The following is a 25,731-nucleotide window of genomic DNA, read 5'->3' on the forward strand; positions in this document are numbered from 1 at the left end:
CCTGCAAGCTTAATATAGACCCTGCAGTTACGCACAAGACCTGAGGTGGCAGTAATGAGTATAACAATGACCAACTCATCCCTTTAATGATGTATTGCATTTATTCAAGAAATATATTTCCCGGACTCTTCGTGCTGACAATGTAAGTTTGCCTGAGGGCTGATTGTTGTTTAGTCCAGTGGTTCCCAACCTTTTTTGTCCCACAATAGTCCGAGTAGCCCCTGCCATAATGTTAACAAAGTGAGCAACTAAACATAGATTATTCAGTATTTAGTTGAGTGTTAAAAACATCATTAAAACTAACTAAAGGAATACTGAAATTCCAGTTTCCAAGTACCCCCTGTCAAGCGCTCAAGTACTCCAGGAATCCCCGTACCCCTGGTTGGGAAACACTGGTCTAGTCAATGGAAGCAGTGCTATAAATAGAGGTGTTGTTCCCCCACAGAGACTAAACAGGAGGGTCTGGGATTTGTTTTTTCACTCCACTGTAGTGCTGTTAGTTTCTCTGCAGAATAATAAATGCCTTTAAAATGCTCGTTTGATGCTGTTTGGATGTTCGCACTCCCTCATGATTAATGCAGTTAACATATTCAATCAGAGCGATGAAGAGGAGGAGAATTCATGCACAGGCATCGCTCTATATGTGCGTCATTCAACAGACTAAATGTAATAAACAATTTAAAATGCAGCCTTTCTCTTGACTCTCCCTGCCCTTGTATAGTTTATCACAGGGGTCGGCAAGTTTGCGTCACGGAGGCCCATTTTCATCATTGCCAAAACACCGAGGGCCGAAACTCACCATTGTCGCCTAAAGTTAAGAACCATTTTCTGCAAATGGCAATTTTTTTTACATCAGTGGTTCTAAAATATTGTATTTACCACATGTTTTTATTGAACAAGCCGTAGATTTGCATTTAACCCCTTAACTCCCACCTGATCCGAGCGCATTTTCTCGAGTTTGGCTTTACCCCAGTCCAAAAGCTTCTGGAAAAAAGCTGTGAAAATAGCAACAAAACTGAGACGAAAACTATGATGGAAATGTGACAAAAAAGTGAGAAAACATTGACAAAAAAGAGATGAAAAATTGATGAAAAAGTGGCAAAAATGTCACAAAAATGTCATAAGAAATTGACAAGAAATTGACAAGAAATTGACAAGAAATTGACAAAAAATTGACAAAAAAATGACAAAAATGTGACAAAAAATGACAAAAATGTAACAAAAAAATGACAAAAATTTGATTAAAAAAATGACGAAAAAATGACAAAAATGTGATAAAAATTTGACCAAAAAATTACAAAAAATTGACCAAAAAATGACAAAAATGGGACAAAAAATTGACGAAAAATATGACAAAAATATGACAAAAAATGACAAAAAAATGACACAAAAGTTACAAAAATTAGTTGAATACCCACAAAAAAAATCTGGTGACATGAGGAAAAAGATCCTCGGTTCAGGCGGGAGTTAAGAGGTTAAGACTGAAATTATGATCAAAACAACTCAATAATATAATACTAACAGACTCCTGTGTGTTTCCGTGTAGTTTCAGATGGAAAATATTGAAAAAAAAAAGATCCCTATAGCCTCAAGACCCACTTTTATGTCCCGACCCACCAGTTGAGAATCACTGTTGTACATTAAATATGACAAAGTGGGCTTTTCTGCAAGGACATTTAAAAAATACACAATAAAAAGACACTATTTCTTGCATTTTAGAGTACTTTAACCTGGTTTATTATATAACTGTCGTATCAGGCACTGGCACTTCCACATCCACTGCAGAAGCCGCTAATCTCTGTGACATACCCCTGAAAGTCGTCTTCCGTCCCCGTGCCCTTGTCCTTTTGCTCCATTACCGGGGCTTAGCGCGTGTCCCCCGGAGGAAGGGCTTTGTGTCGGGGGGGGGGGGGGGGGGGACAGACACGGGTCAGTGTTTCCTCACATCCTCACGACTCCGAAGTTCGAATGGGCGACTTAACTCCACCCGCTTTCATCCAGGCTCTTTATGTTCTGTGAAAATATGAGGCCATCGGGATCAGGTTACTCAATTTAGTAAAGTGCAGGCATTTGTTTTCTTCTGGATGTTGTTAATGATGAATCTGATCCCTGCATGAGCTGGGCAAAGATATGGCACCAGGATTCTGAGACTTTTAGCTTTTTAAAATCATCTTAGCATCTTAGTTTTAATGTCGGAGGATAAAAAGACAAAGCGTACCCTTTGTTTGAAGATGTTTTGTTGTAACTCCAGCATCGCAGCACAAAAGCCTTTTCCCCCACACTTATTTATTCACAAATATTGTCATATTCTGTTTCCACATTACAAATATGGTCGTTTCCTTTCTGAGATCTGTGAGGCAGAAGATGGAAGGAAAGTACAGGTGCATGAGCAGACATTACAAAGCTTTTACAGCCCCTTCAAACTTTCTCTGTGTTGGACTTAGCGATATTTTCAAGTTTTTTTCTGAGGCATTTTGATTGAGCTTTGAATCCCAAAAACAAGACAAAATTTGAAATTTTACAGACTTTTCCACTCAAGGGGAGACACTACAGGCAAAACGACATTTTTTCAGTCTCTTTATTGGTTTCTTTGGTCGGGACAGTGCATGTTAATGAACATACATGGGTCTCATGCATGTAAATGTAATTGTAGCCATGGGCTAATTTCCATCGGTCGTCCCTCATGCGCACTGTCAGACACACTCTCATCCATCCTGGCCTATTGTACATGTTTTAAGTGGTAGGGGAAACCGGAGTACCCAGAGGAAACCTACACAGACACGGGGAGAACATGCAAACTCCACACAGAAAGGCCCCGTCCAGGTGGGAATCAAACCTGGGACCCTCGAGCTGTGTAGCACGAGCGCTAGTTGCTACCGTAATTTCAAGGCCATTGTCTCTAAATGCTTTTTTCCCCCTTCAATCTCCACGTCAGTAACTCCTGCGGACTTAACATTTTCCAGCCTTGGACTAAACAATATATTATCAAAATTTTGATTTGAAGATTTTTGAATATCGAATTCCTGATTTATTGAGTTTTGAATGTCAAAAAACAAGGTGAAATTTACATTTTTACAGATGTTTCCACTAAAAACAGCTTATTTTATGACTAAACAAGATGTCCCATATTTCCCTCTGAAAAAGTCTTTGTAACTAATATGTCAACAAAATAAAACCAGAAATTTGAATCTGGTTCAATCCCTGTATTTCGTTGCTACAAATATGTGAAATTTGGGCATTTTTAGTAAGTAAGTAAGTAAGTAATCTTTATTTATATAGCACCTTTCACAGGCAAATGCCACAAAGTGCTTCACAACACAGTAAAAGCAGAAATTACATACAATATAAAAAGGGGTCAAAACAACACAGAAATCATAGCAGCCCAAAAGTAGCTCATTAAAAGCTTGAAGAAATAAATGTGTCTTAAGTTCGCTTTTGAAAGAATCAACAGAGTCAATACAGCGCAAAGAGGGCGGAAGATCATTCCAGAGCCTGGGAGCAACAGCCTGGAAGGATCGGTCACCTCTAGTACGAAAACCCGTACGTGGAACCTTTAGCAGATTCTGATCCACAGACCTCAGAGCCCGCGCAGGGGTGTAAGGCTGGACCAGAGCACTGATATAAGAAGGAGCCTGACCATGCACGGCTCTGAGGCATAAAACGCCCTATTTTTAGGCATAAAACGCCTTATTTTTAAACGAAGACATAAAATGACTAAAAAGTTGCAATATATTTTGTTCTCATATTTATGTCAGTAATCTACAGGTAAAGTTTCAAATTGACATCTATAAATTTAAAAATGTTTTCCTATTCCCCTGCAGTGCCTTAAACCTCATTCAAAAGAACTAAGGACAGCAAAGGCTTAAGTATATCCTTCATTATAATTTCACCTGCAGTGTTGGAACTTTCACTTGTGCAATAGTTGGAAAGACTTTGACTTTCTTTGATGTCATGTTGTTGATTTGAAAACACATCCCCATAATCTCTCTGAAGCTCTGAAAGCGACACATCTGGACAGGGGTTGATCTGAGCCTCGGACACAGAGCGGGTTGGGGGGGGGGTTCGCTCATGTGTTAGTGTTGGACCGTCTCCCTGCAGCTGTTCAGCATCTGCCTCCACAGCCCCAGATCTGCGGAAGCGTCCAGGGGCAGTTCCTCCGTGATCGCCCTCCCCCCCCCCAGCGGTGACTAACAGGTGCTCCTTTGAAAGCCGAGCGGGTGGAGGGCGGACCGGGGGGGTAAAGCTGTCCCCCACATGTGAGCGGCTGGATCCGGCCCGGGGGGGGGGGGAGCTGATCGGGCGGGAGCACGTCATGGTGGACAGGTGTTTAAGCAGTGAAACATGGGGATGGAGACGTTTGTGGAGTTTTACTGGTTGTCATGGTGTCAAGTAGAGTTTTAATCTCATATTTTTACGTACAGTTCCTCTGCTTTGACCAAGTATTAAAAGTCTTTGAGGGGTGTGTACTTTTACTCAGCAATATTTGAAAGATATATTCCTAAAGGCTCCAAAGTAAAAAGTATAACATTGGGAGCAGTATTTGTCAGATTGAAAAGCAACCATAGGTGGAAGAAGGTTCGTCTAGGCCAGGGACAGGCAACGTTAGGCCCGAGGGCCAAATCCGGCCCTCCAGCATAGAACCTCTGGCCCTCAGGATGTTTTGAATGATTTTGACATTATTACAGAAGTCAGAGATCAAACGCCTGTTGGAGGACTTTAAAAATGTGTGAAATTTTAAAACAGAATGGAAGTGTAACTCAGCTACATTTTTGAAACAGTAATCTGTAATACAAACATATTACACTGTTAAAGCTGTAATCACTAATATAGAATGTGTTACATTTTTAAGTAACTTGCCCAACACTGCCAATGTCAAGAAATGTGGGGAGAATTGGGAATAATTTGGGAGAAAACGGGGGGGAAATAGGGAAAATATTAGTAATAAAAAATGTCAAAAATAATAATAATAAAAAAAGTTAAAAATATATATATATTTTGGCAAGAAATTAAAAAAAAAATGGGGAAAACAAATCATTTTTATTTGAGCTGAAAGAATGAAGTCAGTTCCTGGAGTCTAGGACCAACAGCATCAAAGCTGTATTTTCTTTCTTTTTTTTTTCATACCAGCTTTAGACACCAGTAGAACCTAAACTCTTTTCCCCAATACCAGACTGGTGTCGTTTAATGGTGCCTCGCTCTTCTCATGTACAACGCTGACATTTGCAGAAAATGGTGTTTTACTTTGGGCTAAAATTGGCAGGTCGGGCCCTTGGTCTTGTTACCATGAAGATAATCGGCCCTCCGCCATGCAAACTCGCCGACCCCTGGTCTAGGCCGTGTTGTCCGTACAGGAGGTGAATTCGAGTTTTGTGAGCCAATAAAGCAATTGTAATTTGTACTTTCGTGGTAGTTTTACATGAACTAAACATGAAGACAATGTGAAATGATGTTGGGCCATGTTTTTTGCTCCATTTAGATCCAGATCTATTTTTTTTTAATTAGCATAGATTAGCGTTACTAATGTGGCCGTTTAGCACAACAATAACATCTGATGTTACACCTGTTGGCACAGAACATCTTACAACAGGGGTTGCTCGGTGTCGGGCCGTTTTTCTTCACTGTCTAAAGACCGAGGGCCGGACCCTCCAATTGTCGTTAGAAGTAAAGCATCACTTTCTACAAATAACAGTGTTACACATCATGTATGACCTAAATGGGTCTTCAGAAATGTTCAAGGGATTGACAGTGTTTTTCACATTTCAAGAGCATTTTAGCTTCTTAACCCCCACCTGAACCGAGCACATTTTCTCCAATTTGGCTTTACTCAAATCTAAAAGCTTCTTGAATAAAGCGTCAAAATAGGGAGGATGAAATGCAACAAAAAAGTGACAAAAAATGCGGCAAAAGTAAAGAGTAATGAAAAAGCAACATCAAAGCGACAACTATAGAGATTGTTTAGTTTTTTTTTTTTAGTTTTTTGTGTGTGTGTGTACACTTTTAGGAAAAGCAAAGAACGTATTTTATACAGTGATTTTATTGTAGATTGGATTTATAGATTGTAATTGTAATGTTTTATGTTCACACCTGTCCAGGGACTGCGGATGGAAAATAGCTGCTGAGCTAAATCTGGTACAAACCATCTCCTCTTGTAAAGACTAATGGTTCTGTACATTGTCCCTGTTTCAATAAATAATGATAATAATGATAATAATAATAAAACATGACGAGAACAACGAAAACGCAGCGAAAATCCTACAAAAAAGCCACAGAAAAGGGACAAAAGGTGAAAAAAATGCAGCCAAACCGACACAAAAAAGTGACAAAAATGTGATGAAAAATTGACAAAAACATGACAAAAAAAGCATCCAAAATTTGATAAAAACGCTGCGACAATGCAACAAAAACGTTACGATCAGTTTTGCAGGTCTTAGCTTTCAAATGAGGTGTTACACTGGCCAAGCTCTCCAGTCGAGAAGCTTTTAGATTTGAGTAAAGCCGAAATGGAGATAATGCACTTGGTTAGAGTCGGGGGTAAGAGGTTTTTAACAGGCATTTGATTTCTGATTTGGGTCATAACATTCCTCAAAATCATCTTGAGGGCCAGAGGCTTCATGATGGAGGGCCGGATTTGGCCCCCGGGCCTGCTGTTGCCTACCACTGTCTTACAACATCAAAAACTTACTGGCATATGTCCCAAAAGCTCTGTGGAAGATACTTCTGCACTTTTATCCGACACACAGCAGCTCCTGCTTGTGTTCATGGCTTTAAGAAAAACAAAGATGGCTGCCAAACAATTTCCTTCACAAAACATGAAACAAACTCGCCACAAGAGGGCAGTGCAGACAGTAAAAGTCCTTAGGGAACAGCACAGTCATGTTTTTGAGAAATGAGTTCAATCAGTGTTTATAATTGAGTGTTTTGTCAGAGAAATGAAAGTCAGTCCCAGACCTAATTCTAAAAAGTGACGTGTTTTCTCTTCTCTGTGTTGCAGGTAACATCTTGGACAGTATGCTGCTGAGGGCGTCCAAGGTGACCGCAGAGAGTGGGACGGAGGTGAGCGGTAGTATGGCTCCTGCCTCAGCCAATCAGAGACTGCTCTGGTGCCACTGTAACCATCACTGTCCGGACGACTCCCTCAACAACACATGCAGGTAAATATACTGTGTATGTATGTTTTGTGACGCTGTAGTAACTCCCCCGTGTCTCTCTCCACAGGACAGATGGATACTGCTTCACCATGGTGGAGGAGGAGGGCGGGGTGGCCATGCTCACCTCAGGGTGCCTCGGGCGGCAGGGCTCGGAGTTCCAGTGCAGGGTGAGTATGTGGTTGTCCATCATACTTGAAGGGCTTTAGCTTTGTGTGGGTTTTTTCTTCTTTTTTTTGCTCTCATTTGGTCATTTCTAAAGCTGCTCATAAAAGCCTCTGAATCATAGAAATAACAGAAATGCCTTTCGCTGACCCTGTTTTTACAAATGCGTACTTCTGTAGCCAACAGCGTTCCATCCCCATACAAATGAATGGAGAAGCCAGGCCCTCGGATGTGTATCCAACCCCATAAAAAACAGAAACTTAACTGAATTGCTTTAGGATGTTAGCATTTAGCTCAAAGGCCACTTTTATATGCTAATTCAAATCTAAAGTAAAATCTCTAAAGGTTTGTACATTCATTAATGCTTTCTAACAAGGCTTTGACCTCACCTTCATGTAGTAGATGGGTTGACAACAGCTGAAAACATCTGGATCGATCATAATTTGCAATGTTTTATGGCTAAATGCTAACGGCTATAGTGAGCAAGCAGTTTCCCGGACAAGCTGCTTTGCTAACTGTCCTTAGTTAGGACTGAATGCTTCTCATTATTATTTCTATGCTCTGTGCATGTGTTCAAATGTTCAAATGATGTATTTTCCTCCCCCTACATGTTCCAGCCATGTCCTAATGTGTAGAATGAGCTCAGACCTGTTCACCACAACTGCCTCTAAAATCCTGCACTGTCACTCAAAAAGTTGTTAATTCGGGTCCGAAGTGCCGTCATGCATGAGCTTAATATAGAAGGTGCAGTTACACGTATGACCTGAGGTGGCAGTAGTGAGTATAAAATGGCCAACTTGAATCTAGCCCCTTTAAATACACCTCAACGTGTTTCATAACAATCATTTCAGATACAGATGCTATTTTAAGATTGTTAGCATCAAAATCACTTTAGCCTTTAGCTTTAGGCTGAATCAGTTGCATTTATGAGCACTTTCTGAAGTATTTAGTAAAGTGTACTACTTGCATGTATTTTTTTGTTTTGTTTGTTTTTTTACCATTTTTAATAATTTATCAGGTGACAATATTTCCCACCCACAAAATAAAAATTATTTACATAAAACATTTGTGTTGCTATGCGTGCTCATTAAAACAATAAAACTTTGTTCTTTATGTTTTTGATTTTGGGGGGGAAAAAATTCAATAGGTAGCGTTCACGTGACATCACAACATTCTAAAGAGCCTATAGTTTAACATTGAGGTGGAGGTCAACTGACGGTAACTATGGTAACGGTGGTAGCTGACAAAATGCATATTTTTATGTCTTTGTTTTTTGGCTCATATCTTAGTCGTGACTGGTGGAATCCACATGAAACAAAAACTGTCACAAAATTCATTGTCTCCTCTGTCGGCACATATGAATTAATGTCCAATTGTTTTCTCTGAAAAATGTCAAAAAGTGGTGACAATATGCGAAAACATGACCATGATATTGTCCAATAGAAAGGACTTTCAGACAAAAAAATAATATCACAGGTTTGTGAATCCAATCACGATCAAAAACTGATGAGGAAAAGCATTTGTCAATTTTCGTTTTGGAGATTTCTTACAAAAAATGCATTTCTCCCATTGAGTTGTATTGGCCCTGCCCTCCATCTGGCATTATGACATCATCACATTCTAAATCGTGAACGCCACCTATAGGGTGTGAGCTGCTTGTGTCCATAACTCAATCATCTCATGTACAAAGAGAAAATCCCCTTGTGACTTCCTTTCAAATTAGACATGTGCAAAGCCTTTGGGCTCTGAAAGGGACGGATGGCTACAGTGGTCACTGGAATCGCAGAAGTAACGTTTTGGTTTGTTTCTATCTTTATCTTTTCAGGAGCTGTCGAATTCCATGCACCGAAAATTCCTGGAGTGTTGTTCAGACGAGGATTACTGCAACAGGCACCTGCACCCCACCCTCAAACCCCCCAGTGAGTGTCCACACCATTCACTTTCAGTTAGTGCCAAGTTTTCTGGAGATTTACGGAGGCTAAAAGACACCTTCGTATTTTACTTCAATGTTTGGAATTGTTTGAAGGTCATGGACATACTAGACCTCAGGGTCAGAACCTCCAGAGTACATTCAATCCAATTTTGCACAGAATCTAAAAAAGTGCCAAATAAAAATCCTTATAAAAACACTTAGCAGCTCATTAACAGAGCCCTACAAATAGCTTGTAGACCTGATTAACCCATCAGACCCCTGGGGCCCGATCTTGAGGGCAAAGGCATATGTGGCTAAAGCAAAGGTGCAGACACAAGCACACTCTGCACTCTTGCCGGCGGTGTATGTTAGTGATGGGTCGGTCGCGAACGAGTACAAACGATCGGCTCTTTTAAGTGAACGATGAGAGCGGAGTCTAACCCACGAGGCGCTTCTTTAAAAAAAAAAAAATGTATAAGGTTGCATGTTACATGTTTATCAAGCTCCACATGCATTGCTCTCTGCTACGATTGAGAAAATAGAGAAAGAGAATTGTCTAATGTTGTGACTGTGTCTGTGAAAGGCGTTATATGAATAAAGATCTTCTTCTTCTTAATGAGTAAGATAATGGAATCAGAATGGGAAACTTAAACTCATCCATAAATGTAGTCAGCACATCCCTAGCTTTCAGCCACTTCTTATTTGAGAAAGATCCGCTTCATATTTGTGGTTTTATAGTTAGATAAAGTTACGCCGGGTTTGTGGAGGAATGCGATCACACGCAGAGCGGCGATACGTCGCAATGTCGGCCTTTTCCTCTCATGTGTATGAGCGCTTTACAAACGTGGTACAGGAGTCCTGGCCTAAGTTATAACTTCAGTGATGTCTGGAGTCTGTAGCCTATCTCTCTCAGCGCGAGGCTCGAGGTTCATGGAGGCGGAGCTGACAAAGGCAGCAGAGCATTTATGCAGTTGTTTAATGCATTGTAATAACGCACAACATTGCAGTGTTGAGTGGATTGATATCTGTATTGCGCAGCAATTCAGAGATGGGGACCCCCGAATATTGACGGGTTATACATTTATCGCAGCCTAAAATATAATGCAGCCCTGTATCCTTATCTTATCAATGAAGGTAATTGGCAAAGGATATTTATTATTATGTGCAACGTATGGAAGACGAAAAGACAGAGCAAACCACCAGTGTTAATTTCGTCGACTAAAATATTTAGTCTTAATTTTAGTCAAAGTGATATTTTTGACGACTAAAATTGGACTAAAACTAAATTAAAAGTTGTCCATGAGACTAAAACTATGACTAAAATGCCCAGATATTTTAGTCGACTAAAATAAGACTAAATAAAAATGAAAAGGAGAGCCTAAAATCATCCAAACTTGTATTGACCGTCTGAAAGAGACTCATATCATGTAAATTCTCTGCCAAAGGATCAGCTCTGAGCTTTGTTCATGTGGAGCAGCTCCATGAAGCAGAGGAACAAGATTAAATATGATTATAATGAATATTATAAATGTAAGTCGACTAAATTAGTCTTAATTTTAGTCGACTAAATTGACATGCAATTTAAAAATCTCGCCTAAAATTAAATTACATTTTAGTCAAAAGACTAAGACTAAAACTAAAATAAAATATGTTGTCAAAATGAACACTGCAAACCACAGATTGTGAATGTGCCGTCTGATTTTAAAATGCCTTTGGGGGAAGTGTTAAAGTTCTGAATGAAAAACTCCCGACTTGCAGTTTAAGAATCACTGCTGTAGGTGCTCTGGTTTCAACCTAAAACACACACAATAGTTTCATTTCCCAACCTCCCAACAGCTTTAAAGCCTCCACAAAAGTCACGGCTTTGATTCTAAATGAGTCCGACTGTGGTGTTAGGAGAGCCGTCCCCATCACACGCTCCCATCCTCCCCCGGGTGGATGGGTAAGTTTAGATTCCCAGGGACGCTGCCTCCTCCTCAACCCTCTCCCCGTCCCGGCCTGAGCAGACACCCAGGGCGCCGTCATCAATCTGTAACCCAAGCACGAGCCCTGATCTTTGGGGGGGGATCTCCTCCGCTGCTCGCCCCTGGGCCTGCGGGGGACTGCGCTGAACGCCGCCGCCACGGCCTTGAAAAATTGATGAGTGAAATATCGTTTGCACACTTGATTTACTGTCCCCCCCCCCCAGGCCCCACCCGGACCCAGCTCTTTCAAGTCGGGTCGAGGAGGACGCGTTTCAGGGGGATTTTTTGAGAGGAGATTCCAGAGTCACGGGGAGGGAAATGGTCATTTATCAGAAGTGACTGAGTTGGAATCAAAGGGTGTGTAGGGTATTTCGCTTTTTGCAGGAATTTGAGAATTAGTAGATGAAATGTGATTATGTGAGAAAGACATCACAACATTCTCTCCTTTACATGTCAGATTTGGGGCACAAAAAGTGCTCTGGGCCTAGATTCGAGACCTGGGACCAAAGCCTTGATTTTGGGATAGTAACCAAATGTTACATATGGTCGCCATAGACGAGTAGGCAAACAATAGGCACAAGGCGTAAGCACAGTTTCACCTCTTACCCCCCGCCTTAAAGGAATAGGCCACCATTTTTCCATACTGAGATATGTTCTTAACTTAGCTTAGACGAGTTCATGTGTACCTGTCTGGTCTTCACTGGTGTCCTCAGTCACGTAAACACAGCGCAGACGGTGTTAGCATTTAGCCTGTCCTTCTCTATAGCTCCAAACGAGGTCAAAATAGAAGCTAATAGAATAAATAAAATAAATAGAAGCTAAAAATATAACCTATTTAAATATGGTTACGTGAAGTGTTCCACTACAAAGTATAATTACACAAAATTAAACAATGTGGATTTTCTAAGTGGATAAAAGGGGGGACTATATTGTAAGGCGTAATAATACCAGAAGGCTTTCGAAATCCGCGTAGTAATATCTTCACTTTACTGTGCGGATGCCAAGCTACTCCTGGTATTATTACGCCTTACAATATAGTTCCCCTTTTTTGTGTCACAGCCCTGTGCTTCAGAGGCTCCAGAGGACCAGGGGCTGGGCCTCCACTGAGAACCACTAACAGTGATATGTGACTAACACAGACTAAAGTGCATATATTCCTGATGATTGATTAGATCATATTATATTTTCATGAAAATAAGAAGAAGGAGAAAACTCAGTCGTGACACTTCTGAACAATAGAAGCAAAATAAATAGTTATAACTGTCATTTGGTTTTGAAATACAACTATGCCACAATCTGATTAACATCTTAAACATTGTTTTAACAAATAATATCTCATTTTGAATATATGTATTTTTACAATTATGTTGCAATGTAATTAGTTCACCTAAAATTTGTCAAATTACAGGGAATAACATATGTTCAGTATGAACTTTTCTGAGCAAGAACCTCCCACGAAACTCTAAAATCGCCCCTGGTTTTTGTCATGTTTTTGGTAGGTTTTTTTGTAGTTTTTTGTTGCTTTTCATCCCTTTTTTCCCCTTGCTTTTTATCACCTTTTAGTCATGTTTTGTCACTTGTTTATTGTGTTTTTATCACTCTTCTGTTGCCTTTTGTGCCAGTTTTTTTTGTAGTTTTTTCATCCCCATTTTTTAGATTTAAAGGGGCTAGATGCATTTTATACTCACTACTGCCACCTCAGGTCATACGTGTAACTACACCTTCTATATTAAGCTCGTGCATGACAGCACTTCAGCCCCGAATTAACGCCTTTCTGAGTGACAGTGCAGGATTTTAGAGGCAGTTGTGGTGAACAGGTCTGAGCTCATTCTACACATTAGGACGCACATGCTCCTCTGCTTCATCGTAATGAACCGAGAGAACAATTGAACGACAACTCAAGTGCTCCACACGCTCCACATCAGCTGTAACATAAAGCAGATTAATGTTATAATGACCTGTTTCGTGAGACGACTCCTAACAGGACGATCCGTTGTTGTTTCCCTGTGTGTGTCCAGTCTACGATGACAACATCCACTACATGGCTCTGCTCGTCTCCGTGACCGTCTGCTGCTTCATCCTGGTCGGCATCATCGTCTTCTGCTACTTCAGGTCAGTCCCGCTGTTACTTCACACACACAGGAGAGAATGGCCCAGCAGAGGAGCACGCTGGATGTGAAGAGAAAGACAGGAAGTGACCGGACAAGCCGAGAGCAGAGGAATAGACCAAAAACAGTATAGAGAGAGAGATTTCCATTTGAAAGTAGGTCATTGTTATTTGATTAGAGACATAAATATGAGGAAGATGAATTGCAAGTTTTCTTTTATTTCATATCTTCCATGGAAATGTAACTGTCCACTTGTTCGGATGCTCTATCCATTATTTCCATTATTATTTTCTTGACACTTTCTTGCCCCTAGAGGCCATAAACGCCACTGCAGGTGTTGTAGCATGTTGCGTTTTTTTACTCATTAATTGTCCGTGAGAGTAAATACAACGCTGACAGAAAAGACAAAGGGACAGAGGGATATTATTCATCCAATTACACAATGGAGATCATTTTTTTCACTCAAACTTGGCTGTAAATACTGTTAAAGTGACGCTAGCCCACAGTTAGCTTTGCCCGTTAGCCTGTTAGCTTCTTCTTCGTGATTCTATTAGTGTGTATTGGTGACTCCGACCCTTAGGTAGCAAAGTTGCAAGCATGGTTTTCTGGCCAGAGACACCAGGGGGAGATGAAAGACCCCACCAATCATCCCATTAACACTTGTGTTGCCCCCAGAGGGACTACGGAAAGTTACATAGTTCTTCTTTAAAACTCACAAATAAATGGCACTGATTTAGATTCTTCTGTCTTCCATCGCTCAGTAAAGGTTTAGGTGAACACAATGCAACAAGGTCTGTTTTTTACAACATACTCTACAAAATAAATGTACTCTACAAACAAAAAGTCAGGTACCCCTGCTTTAAGTAGAATGTCTGAGGATCTGTACTTGAGTAGTTTTTGTTTTTGTTGAGAACTACATTCGAAAGATAAATATGATGTGTTATATTCCACTTTAGATGTTTATAAAGGCTCCAAAGCATATTTGTTCTATTACAAGCTCAATAATCAGGTTAGGAATTAGAATAGACACCAAAACCTTACAAAATATTCATTTATGTCACATTTATGAAGTGTTTTTCTCTTATTTTTTTCTCTTTTTTGTTGCTTTTTCATTGATTTTTTATTGTGTTTTTTTCACTTTTTGTCGCTCTTTTGTGGCTTTTCCATCTCTTTTAAGTCGTGTGTTTTTGTCACTCTTTTGTAGCTTTTTTGTCAGTTTTTTGTCGCATTTTCATCCTCGTATTCATCGCTATACTTTATGCTTTTTTTCAAGAAGCTTTTAGATTTGGGTAATGCCAACCTGGACAAAATAAGCTTGAGTTCAGGTGAGGGTTAAGAGACATTAAACCGTGGCCTTAAAGGGATATTTCAGGATTTTTGACATATGCCTCATTTCCTAGTTATCCAGAGTGTTGCTGATTTCTGGAGATTTTTTGTTTTGTTTTGTTCATGCAGTTCTTATATTTGAAGAGTTTCGTGGCGCTAGGCTAGTGCAAGGCTAGCGCATGTCTATGGTATCAGCTAGCCTGCATTAAAAACAGTCTGACCCGCTCCACAGTGCACCTGAGGCAAATCACTTATAACACCAGACTAACCATATAAATGTCTGTGTCGATAGAGTAATTTGTGGAATATAACTGATCTTGCATCACATGAATGATCGCATTTTGAGGGACTATTTTCTAGCAGATCACTCCGCCGCTGCGTAGCTTATAAAATCACGAAGCTGATGCTGCTCAAATATAAGGTATTTTAAATGCAAAACGGCTAAAATTACTCTATCGACACTCTCCAAATATAAGAACTGCTTGAATTACAAAAAAATATCTCCACTCTGGATAACTAGGAAATGAGGCCCTATGTAAAAAATCCTGAAATATCCCTTTAAGAGAAATCTAAGGGATGACGGAGACAAAGAATAAAGGAAATCTGTAAAATATCACTGAAATACTACTGTCAATAATAATCCTACCTTATGCATAGACTCTGAAGTAATAAAACCTTCCACACGTGTTCACAGATCCTCTCATGGTGTCAGTGTCAGACGTGTTTTACTCACAGGAAGTGCGTGTGTGTCCAGGTTCAAGCGTCAGGAGTCGCGTCCGCGCTACAGCATGGGCCTGGAGCAGGACGAGACCTTCATCCCTCCCGGAGAGTCCATCAAAGACCTCATCGAACAGTCCCAGAGCTCAGGGTCAGGCTCGGGGCTCCCTCTGCTGGTGAGACACGCGCATTACACTCAACCACACTCAGGCACGTTTAGGAGACAAAGAGTGTGATCCTGCAAATAATAAGTTATGGAACAACCTTTGAACCTGATAAACTGATCAACTTTAAGACCCTTTAGAACCTTTAGATTCACACTTTAGATCAAGACTTTTAAGATTGATTTAATTTTCCTTTTGTACAAACGTACGACAGTAGCAAAAACAACATATTTTCAGAGTGATGAACGGTTTAAACATTTTCTTCAGGCCAAGGACGCTCCACTCATCTTCATTGTATCTAACTGTGTTGCAAACTCTGCAGGACGAGCCGTTTCTGTGTAACGGAGTGTAGGGCAGGGGTCAGAAGTTAACTTTCACCAAGGGCCAAATTGAAAAAATATTATCAAGCAAAGGTTCGGAACATACAGGGTTAATTCACGGTTTTATGGGGATTGTTAAGCCTATATTAAATCTATTACATTACTGTGATTTGAAACTAATGCAATTAATAGGTAGCGTTCACGTGACATCACAACATTCTAAAGAGCCTACAGTTTAACATTAAGGTGGAGCATCTGACGGTAACTATGGTAACTGGAATCCACATGAAACAAAAACTGTCACAAAGTCCATTGTCTCCTCTGTCAGCACATGTGAACTAACGTCCAATTATTATCTCAGGAAAAAAGTGGTGACAATATGTGAAAACATGAGCGTGATGTGGTCCAATAGAAGGAACATCCAGACATAAAAATAATATCACAGGTTTGTGAATCCAATCACGATCAAATACTGATGAGGAAAAACATTTGTCAATTTTCGTTTTGGAGATTTCTTACAAAAACTGCATTTCCCCCATAGAGTTGTATTGGCCCCGCCCTCCATCTGACATTATGACATCACATTCTAAATCGTGAACGCCACCTATTGAATCCTGTTATTGTTTTTTGCTCTAAAAATAAGTTTTGGCTCCTAAATAGCAGAATGCAGAGGCCACTCTGTGTTATAGGCCACACAATGTGCACATAATATATGACAGTGATGTGTTTCTCCTCTTTGCTCAGTTCAACACACTGAGCACTGTTTAGTCCTGGTTTAGTCCAGGTTTAGTCCTCGTGCATATTTAATTAGGGCGTCCTCCGCTTTTCTTTTAGCGAGCCGTATTTCAGTCATTCCGTAACTGTTTCTAAAAATATACAAAATATCACGAGCTCAGATGTAGGACTTCCTCTTTCTGTTCATCTGGGCTGTAGTTTCTTTAGTTGAACCGCTCTGCAGTCGGAGAGGGAGGGAGAGAGTTTGCACACGCTGCCGCTCGTGAGGGGATTCAGGGTCGGGTCCAAAGTTTAGATCCAAGGTTCAGGTCCGGATGGGCTGGTGCATGGGTCTGGATCTGGATCGAGGTCCGCAGTTTAGTGACCCCTGGTTTTAGTGGAGAGACAAGGTGCATCGAATTTCATAACTGTTTTTAAACTGTTTCCTTAAGAAGAATTAGAAATGTGTTCGGAATGGCTTCGGAAAACAGCTGAAAGTTTCAACTTTACAAACAATAATGAAATATAAAACAGAAGTTAAATGCATCACTAAAGCATAAATGAAGCTGCAACTAACCATTATTATAATCGATTCATCTGTAGGTTACTTTTTACAATGAGTGACTTTTCTCCACATAAAACTAAAGTGGCGCCGCTTGAGGACATGTTTGTAGGTGGCTCTTAGTTCTTTATCCTCTTACCCCCACCTGAACCTCAAATTAGCCTTGGCTATAAATGTTGTAGTGTGGTACATGTTTATTGTTCACACACGTCCCTATCAAATAAATGAATAAAATAAAACCGAGCACGTTTCTCCAGTTTGGCATTACCAAATTAGTCAAAGCTTCTGGACTGGAGAGCTTGGCCAGTGTAAATTATGCCTCATTTGAAAGCTAAGACCCTTAAGATCTTTAATCACATTTCTGAAGCGTTTTTGTCCGTTTTTCATCTCACTTTTGTCACTTTTTTGTTGTGTTTTCATCCTTGTTTTCATCGCTATTTGGATCTTTTTTTTCCCCAGAAGCTTTTAGATTTGGGTAAAAGCAGCACTGGAGAAAAGGTGCTCGGTTCGGTGGGGTTTAAGAGGTTAAAAACAACATCGTTTGTCATCAAAAATACTACAGGTTGATGTCATTTTGCTCTCATTTCCTCCGTGTAAAATCTGACCTGTATTTGACCCCAGGTGCAGAGAACCATCGCCAAGCAGATCAACATGGTGAAGCAGATCGGGAAGGGCCGGTACGGGGAGGTGTGGATGGGCCGCTGGAGGGGGGAGAAGGTGGCCGTCAAAGTCTTCTTCACCACCGAGGAGGCCAGCTGGTTCAGGGAGACGGAGATCTACCAGACGGTGCTCGTCCGGCATCAGAACATCCTGGGTAACGCTCTGCAAAACACATCAGAAACTCAGCAGCCGTTGTTTTTGACCCGTCTTAAATCAGGGATGTTCTGGGAAAATACTTTCAACAAGTGTTCTTCAAACCCGCCACTGAATCGATCATGTGTATTGATGAGCTAAGATCAGCAACATATGACCAGCATCAGCGATTGTGACTTACAATAATCATGCGTTTTTATTTCACCAATTAACGCTTATTTGCGAAAGTCGAAAACCATCTAAAGCAGGGGTGTCAAACTCATATTGCCGCATATAATAGAGAAAATGTGTCCAATAAATGAATAATAATAAGCTGTGATTTGGTCAAAGCCCCAACTTGACTGTAGCTTCCTTAATAACAACGCCTTACACTTGTATTGCACTTTACAAGCCTCTGTCACAAGTTCTAAGTACTACATAGCACCGCCCTGGGGCAGACTGTCCATTCACCACGTGGCTGTGTTGTTCATATCCTCAGCTCTCATTATGTCAGTGCCCTATGCTGGACACATGTGGAACTCTTTCCTTTTTTTAAATGTAATGCCCCCTAGTGGCGAGAATGAGCATTCTGGTTATTCTTTAAAGAGGGGGTATTATGCTTTTTTCAATCACATAGCACCAGTCTATATCACACTACAATGATGACGAAACCTTCTGTTGGTCTGTAAATGCAGTCAATTAAAACAACTGCCTTGTATTTTTTTATTTATTTATGAACATTTTATTAGAGGATCAGCCCCAAGAGATGAATCATCTCGTTTTCATGGGGGTCCTAAAAATGTCCGAGAAAAATAGAACAGAAAACAGCAGAGTAGATGCAATCAAATCAAACAGAATGATAACAGTAATAATAATACAATAAAAATTAAATAATAATAATAAACAAAACCTTAACGCACACACACACTCACTCACACACACACACACACACACACACACACACACTAGCTCTCATATTTCACCTCCCCACCTATTATCGAAAATGTATGTAATGTATGTATAAAATTGCTCTCTCAAAATGGCTGTAGTGAATGTCTTGAAATAGGCCTCTGTCTCTTTAAGAACCTCTGAGCCTTTCAGACACGCCCCCTCCACACGCTGTCTGTGGCATCAGTGGGGAGGGGGTTCGGCTGAGGAGCAGTGGTTGGTTACTTGGCTGGTGACGAAAGCTCGGAGGCGTCTCCAGGAGGTGGGGCCGTTCCTAGGAGGACTCAGGCAAACCTATCCATAAAATGGCCGCCATCAGAGTTTTTACAGATTACTCAAAAATACGTGAATGTGCCAAGGCAACACTTCAGGTATATTTTTAATGAGGGAATGACATAATAACATGATGTAAAGCTTGAAAAAGTCGATTTTGCATAATACCCCCCTTTAAAAATTCATAACTCCGCACAGGAATGGGCTAGAGCAGGGGGGGCCCAAACTTTTTGTCTCCGAGGGCCTAAATGAAAAAGTGCCTGTGGGTCGCGGGCCAAACACGGCGATGTCAAGCGTGAAACACAAATAACTGCAAATTATAATAGTTTGTTTTATTTTTCAGTAAACATTTGGATTTGATTCTATCTATGCAAATAACATGCTACATTATGGTAAAAGCCTAGTTTTAGTAGAACAAAATGAAAGTGCAAAATGTAAACACCACCTGCATCTACAGCACCTACAGTGATTTTACCTCATTCATTTGTTAACTCAAAGAAAATGCCACATTAAATCATCTAAAGTTGGAAAAATAGTAAAGTGGAACGCTCTGTTATTAATAAACACCAACACACCATAACAGTGTTTCCTTAACTTTGCGAAAGTGGTGAAACAGCGCCCCCAATTTGACGCTGGTGGCCGAAAAGCGTACTGCATCCATTGAGAATGAACGGGCACCCCTGGGCTAGAGACCTATTTTTTTTTTTTTTACATACTCTGGAATTTATGCTTACAGGACCGGATTAACCTAACATGTAAACTCAAGATATGGAGTCTCCAGTGATGTCATCAAAAATGCAGTTGTGAGGGATTATTGTCTATGGCAGTGGTAGGCAACGTCAGGCCCAGGGGCCAAATCCGGCCCTTCTGCTAAGAACCTTTGGCCCTCAGGATGTTTTTGTATGATATTATGACTCAATTGAGAGATCAAATGCCTGTGAAGACTCTAAAAATGTTTGAAATACAGTCAATTCTTTACAAAATCTGAATGATACTTAAAAACCTGAATGATACTTTTTTCGATACCTATACAAAAATATCTGTCGTTTAGAAACAGAAAACGGAACCATAATGTTTGGAAGATTTGCAAATTTACAATATCGGGTTCATCTCCAATGGCAAGAAATGTGTGAAAAATGGGGAATAATTTGGGGGAAAATGTGGCTCGAAATAAGGAAAAATTGTGTGAAGAAATGGGACAAAAAAAATGGGGAATACATTGGGGAAATATAGAAAATATTGTAATAAAAAAATGGGGAAAACAACCAAGTCACTTCCTTTAATGCTGTCCCTTGACCACAACAACATCAAAACAGTATTTTTTCTCCCCCGGTAACTACATTTAGATACCAGTAGAACCTAAACTTTTTTCACAATACCAGACGTTTAATGGTAGCCCTAATCGTGTACATACAACACTGGTATTTGTAGAAAATGGTGCTTTACATTGGGCTAAAATTGGCAGGTCCGGCCCTTGGTCTTTTTACAATGAAGAAAATCGGCCCTCCACCAAGCAAACTTCCCTACCCCTGGTCTATGGTCACATGATTCTGTGCATCCTGAAAAGGCGGTTGTATTAGTAGTACTAGTCAAGTATGTCAAGCCACTGCAGAATTTCTAGTTTGTTTTTGGAACTAGAGGGAGGAGTCTGTGTATTTTACTCTGCTATGAAGATTTTCTGCTAACGGGTTGAGTCGCAGAAAATGATCGGTCGCTCTCTTCCTCTGGCGTCCCGTCCCGCGCAGGTTTCATCGCGGCGGACATCAAAGGCACAGGCTCGTGGACCCAGCTCTACCTGATCACGGACTACCACGAGAACGGATCGCTGTACGACTACCTGAAGTCCACCACCCTGGACAGCCCGAGCATGCTGCGGCTGGCCTACTCCTCGGTGTCCGGGCTGTGCCACCTCCACACCGAGATCTTCGGCACCCAGGGCAAGCCCGCCATCGCCCACCGGGACCTCAAGAGCAAGAACATCCTGGTGAAGAGGAACGGCACCTGCTGTATAGCGGACTTGGGTCTGGCCGTGAAGTTTATCAGGTGGGGAACCGGTCTGTGTGCGAACCCGTGGTCTCTAGGGCGCTCCAGGATCAATTGTTTGGAAGGTTTTCACTGCTGACGGACCCTCTCATTAGAAAACCAACAAAACAATTGATCCTGGAGCCTTGTAGAGACCGCTGTGATGGAAAGTAAAGGTGTCATGCAGCCGCTGGGTCATTACAAGGTCAAATACACACAAATATCACTAGATAGATATAATTGATAATTGATCTGTAACATCATGACGATAAAATATGACTTTATTGATCTTAAAATGGAGAAGAGTTCATTATTTTTTCACTCAGAGAAAGCCGCTTTTAACCTCTTAACCCCCACCTGAACCAATCACATATTCTCCAGTTTCCCAAATCTAAAAGCTTCTTGAACAAAGTATTAAAACAGCGAACAAAAGCTAGGAAAAAGAGTGATGAAAGCAACACAAAATCACAAAAAAAGAGACGAAAGCGGAACAAAAGTGCTTTACAGAATCAGTTCTGTAGGTCTTAGCTTTCAAATGAGGTGTTACTCTTTTGCTGTCCAGTCGAGAAGCTTTTCGATGTGGGTAAAATTAAACTGGAGAAAATGTGCTTGTTTAAAAAGACTAGATGCAAGTTGGTCATTTTATACTCACTACTGCCACCTCAGGTCTTACGTGTAACTGCAGCTTCTATATTAAGCTCGTGCATGACGGCACTTCTGACCCAGGGCAGGATTTTAGAGGCAGTTGTGGTGAACAGGTCTGAGCTCATTCAGGACATGGCTGGAACATGTAGGAAAGTACTAAGTTTTAACATTTTAAACTCCTTATAGTCCCTTTAAGGCGGGGGGTAAGGGGAAGAGAAAGTCTTTTGGTATCGGTAGATATCGGCACTAACTCAAACCTCAGTATCGGTTTTGGTATCGGGAGCAAAAAAGCTGGATCGGTTCATCTCTAGTAACAACATGGTCTTAGCTTTCAAATGAAGCGTATAGGCTGATAGGCTGTTAACTCTCCAGACGAGAAGCTTTTAAATTTGGGTAGAGCTGAACATGGAGAAAATGTGCTTGGTTAAGGCGGGGGTTAAAGGGATATTTCAGGATTTTTGACATAGGGCCTCATTTCCTAGTTATCCAGAGTGTTGCTGATTTCTGCAGATATTTTTTTTTAGTAATTCATGCAGCTCTTATGTTTGAAGAGTTTCGTGGCGCTATGCAAGGCCGATAGGCTGTGAACTCTCCTGACGAGAAGCTTTTAGATTTGGGTAGAGCTGAACATGGGGAAAATGTGCTTGGTTAAGGCGGGGGTTAAGAGGTTTTTCTGTGCTTTTTTTCATTGCATTTTTGTTGTGTTTTCGTCACTTTTTTGTGGCTTTTCTGTTTCGTTTTCGTCACCTTTTTTTTATTGTGTTATTGTTGCTTTTCCGGCCCCTTTTTCTGTCACTCATTCGCCACTTTTTTGGCTTTTCGATTTGGGTCAAACTGGAGGAGATGTGCTCGGTTGATGTGGGGGTTAAGAGGTTAGATATATGTATGTAGATGTTGTATATGTTTTAATAGGGAACCCGGAGCACCCAGAAAATGATTCAGCCTCATGATTTCTGTGCGTTTCTCCTGCGCACAGTGACACGAACGAAGTGGACATCCCTCCCAACACCCGCGTGGGCACCAAGCGCTACATGCCCCCGGAGGTGCTGGACGAGACGCTGAACCGCAGTCACTTCCAGTCCTACATCACGGCCGACATGTACAGCTTCGGACTGATCCTGTGGGAGATCGCCCGGCGCTGCGTCTCCGGAGGTAAACGCCCCAACGACTGATCTCACGCGGCAACGGCTGATGTAGCTGATAACTGCTGATGTTTCACAGGTATCCTCGAAGAGTACCAGCTCCCGTACCACGACCTGGTGCCCACAGACCCCTCGTACGAAGACATGAGGGAGGTGGTGTGCATCAAGAGGCTCCGGCCCTCCTTCCCCAACCGCTGGACCAGTGACGAGGTGAGCGCGAGACTGACACTCCACTTTTCAATTCAAGAGTTTCGTGGCGCTAGGCTAGTGCAAGGCTAGTGCATTTCTATGGTATCAGCTAGCCTGCATTAAAAACAGTCTGACCCGCTCCACAGAGCAACTGAGGCAAATCACTTATAACACCAGACTAACCATATAAATGTCTGTGTCCATAGAATAATTTTAACCATTTTGCATTTAAAAGAACTTATATTTGAGCAGCATCAGCTTCGTGGCTGTATAAGCTACGCAGCGGCGGAGTGATCTGCTAGAAAATAGTCCCTCAAAATGCGATCATTCATGTGATGCAAGGTCAGTTATATTCCAAAAATTATTCTATTATTCTATATTGTAAGTGATTTGTCTCAGGTGCGCTGTGGAGCAGGTCAGACTGTTTTTAATGCAGGCTCGCTGATACTGTAAGATAAGATAAGATAATCCTTTATTTATCTCACAACGGAGAAATTCACTTGTTACAATCGGCATTGAATAAGATCACTCAGGGTGTGCAGAAACTGTCAGGAAATGTGCAAACAGTTAAATAGTAGAAAACGAGGCATCTTATGAACAATAAGTAAAGCAAAAATCTTAGGGGACAGAGTTATAACAATGGGGAATAATAATAAATAAAAATAGGATAAAAATTAGAACAGGTTATATAAGTTGAATATCGGGGTGCAAAGTTACAGTCCTAGTGCAGGTTGTCAATAAGTGATGCTGGTACAGGGAATAAAGTGCAGCTGATACAGAGATTATTGCACGTAGTTTTAGAAATGCATTAGCCTTGCACTAGCCTAGCGCCACGAAACTCTTGAAATATAAGAACTGCATGAATTGCAAAAAAAAAAAATCTCCAGAAATCAACAACACTCTGGATAACTAGGAAATGAGGCCCTATGTCAAAAGTGCTCACCACACAGAAACACAAACTAATTCACATTTCTCTCAAACATACACGGACTCAAAGGAGAAAGGAATGATAGAAATGCTTTAGTAACTGTTTTGGTCAGATATGCTTCACTGTCGCCACAGCGTAGCCTCTAAATGATTTTATGAGAACAATAGCTCCAGTGTTTTACATTTTGAAGTCTCCAGTGGTTTATTTTTGCTGAAAGTACCACTTTTCCCAGAATACTTAAGGGTAAAGAGTATAATACACTTCCTCTATGGACATTGCTGTGTGTAACTGTGTCTTTATGTCCCCAGTGCCTGAGACAGATGGGGAAGCTGATGACCGAGTGCTGGTTCCACAACCCCGTGTCCAGACTCACAGCTCTGCGGGTCAAAAAGACACTGGCCAAAATGTCTGAATCCCAAGACATCAAGGTGTGAGGCATTCAAGGACTGCCGTACATCGTAATGTGAGGCGTTTACTGACCGCTGGAGCGGCTCACACTCACTACTGACCAGTGTTTTATTCCTCTTCTTATTTTGATGAGTGGTTACGTTGTGCTTTCTGTGAAAGCTCCTGTTCTCTGTAGATGAAGGTCTAACAGAACACTGGCCCACACACTGGACTCCACCATCACCTCTGAGTCAAACTGACACTATGTGACAGAACTGGTAAACACTGAAGAAACGCCTGTTCTTATTGTTTTGTGTTGGACAATGGAAGTGCTTTTTTCTGTGTAATGTTTAAGCTATATATGAGAAAATAAAGTTTATGTATATGCTAACGCTGTGGTTCTCAAACTGTGGTCCGCCATTTTACACTTGATATAGTATGATTAAGTCAAGCAGTTAAAGGTGCGTTATGCAACTTTATATCAAAAAAAAAAAAAAGGCTATTTGTGTGTATTTTACCTAGTAGTAACCCAGCGGCTGTATGAGTGGTCAGTACGGTGCCTTCACTTTCCATCACAGTGGCCTCCACAACGCTCCAGGATCAATTGTTTGGAAGGAAGGTTTTCTGGTGAGCGGCTCCGTCAACAGTGAAAACCTTTCAAACAACTGATCCCAGAGCATCCTAGAGACCACTGTGGTGGTGGAAATATCAACTTTTATTTCCACTCAAAAAGTTGCATAATGCACCTTTAAGTCAGGTGTTTCTCTTGTTAAGACGAGGTTTACACGGTCAGCTGGATGTAAGCACAAAGTGATGCCATTTGGTTCACAACACTTTCTGCTTAACCTTTTCAGAAATGTACTGCGTATAAAGTGTTACATTTATCTTTAAATGACTGAAGTACTGTTTGCTACATGCTAAGGCCTGTACATTTTTTTAGTATTTTGTGTTGTTAGAATTAGACTTTTCCCGACACACATAGCTTGTTCCTGATAGACAACAGTGGGTTTCACTGTGTCCCATCATAAATGTGGTACGTGCTCATTTGTCCGGTCTTTAACTCACTAATTGAGTTTGTTTAGATCTCATTCAGACTTGCTGCGTCAGGTATGAAGCTGAAGGCTGCGCAGAGCGCCCCCTGTCTGCGCAAAAGTCTCTACAGTCTGCTTTTACAAACCCAAAATCAATTATATATAGATGATGGGAGAGTGTGACCACTGTGCAAAGCCTACTCCAGCGCATCCCTAAGACACTCTAGAGTCTGTGGTCAACCAGTGAAAATGATGTCTCTTTCTCCCTGAACCACTC

General features: G+C 41.0%; 1 protein-coding gene and 1 long non-coding RNA gene across 2 annotated transcripts in view; both read left to right on the forward strand.

Annotated features, from left to right (window-relative positions):
- Positions 1-24,805, forward strand: part of bmpr1ba (bone morphogenetic protein receptor, type IBa) — a 64,672-nt gene extending 39,867 nt beyond the window's left edge. Inside the window, exons 2-11 of the mRNA XM_079552563.1 lie at positions 6,992-7,151; positions 7,216-7,315; positions 9,136-9,229; positions 13,205-13,298; positions 15,375-15,513; positions 17,719-17,911; positions 20,856-21,153; positions 22,754-22,929; positions 22,999-23,129; positions 24,345-24,805. Of these exons, the coding sequence (XP_079408689.1) occupies positions 6,992-7,151; positions 7,216-7,315; positions 9,136-9,229; positions 13,205-13,298; positions 15,375-15,513; positions 17,719-17,911; positions 20,856-21,153; positions 22,754-22,929; positions 22,999-23,129; positions 24,345-24,470 (1,511 nt within the window). The 3' untranslated portion in view covers positions 24,471-24,805. The remainder of the gene's footprint in view (positions 1-6,991; positions 7,152-7,215; positions 7,316-9,135; positions 9,230-13,204; positions 13,299-15,374; positions 15,514-17,718; positions 17,912-20,855; positions 21,154-22,753; positions 22,930-22,998; positions 23,130-24,344) is intronic.
- Positions 1-25,731, forward strand: part of LOC306960777 — a 590,186-nt gene that overhangs the window by 124,207 nt on the left and 440,248 nt on the right. The window lies entirely within an intron of this gene.

This window comes from Gobius niger (genome assembly GCF_951799975.1).
Source record: "Gobius niger genome assembly, chromosome: 1".
In the NCBI taxonomy this organism is placed as follows: domain Eukaryota; kingdom Metazoa; phylum Chordata; class Actinopteri; order Gobiiformes; family Gobiidae; genus Gobius; species Gobius niger.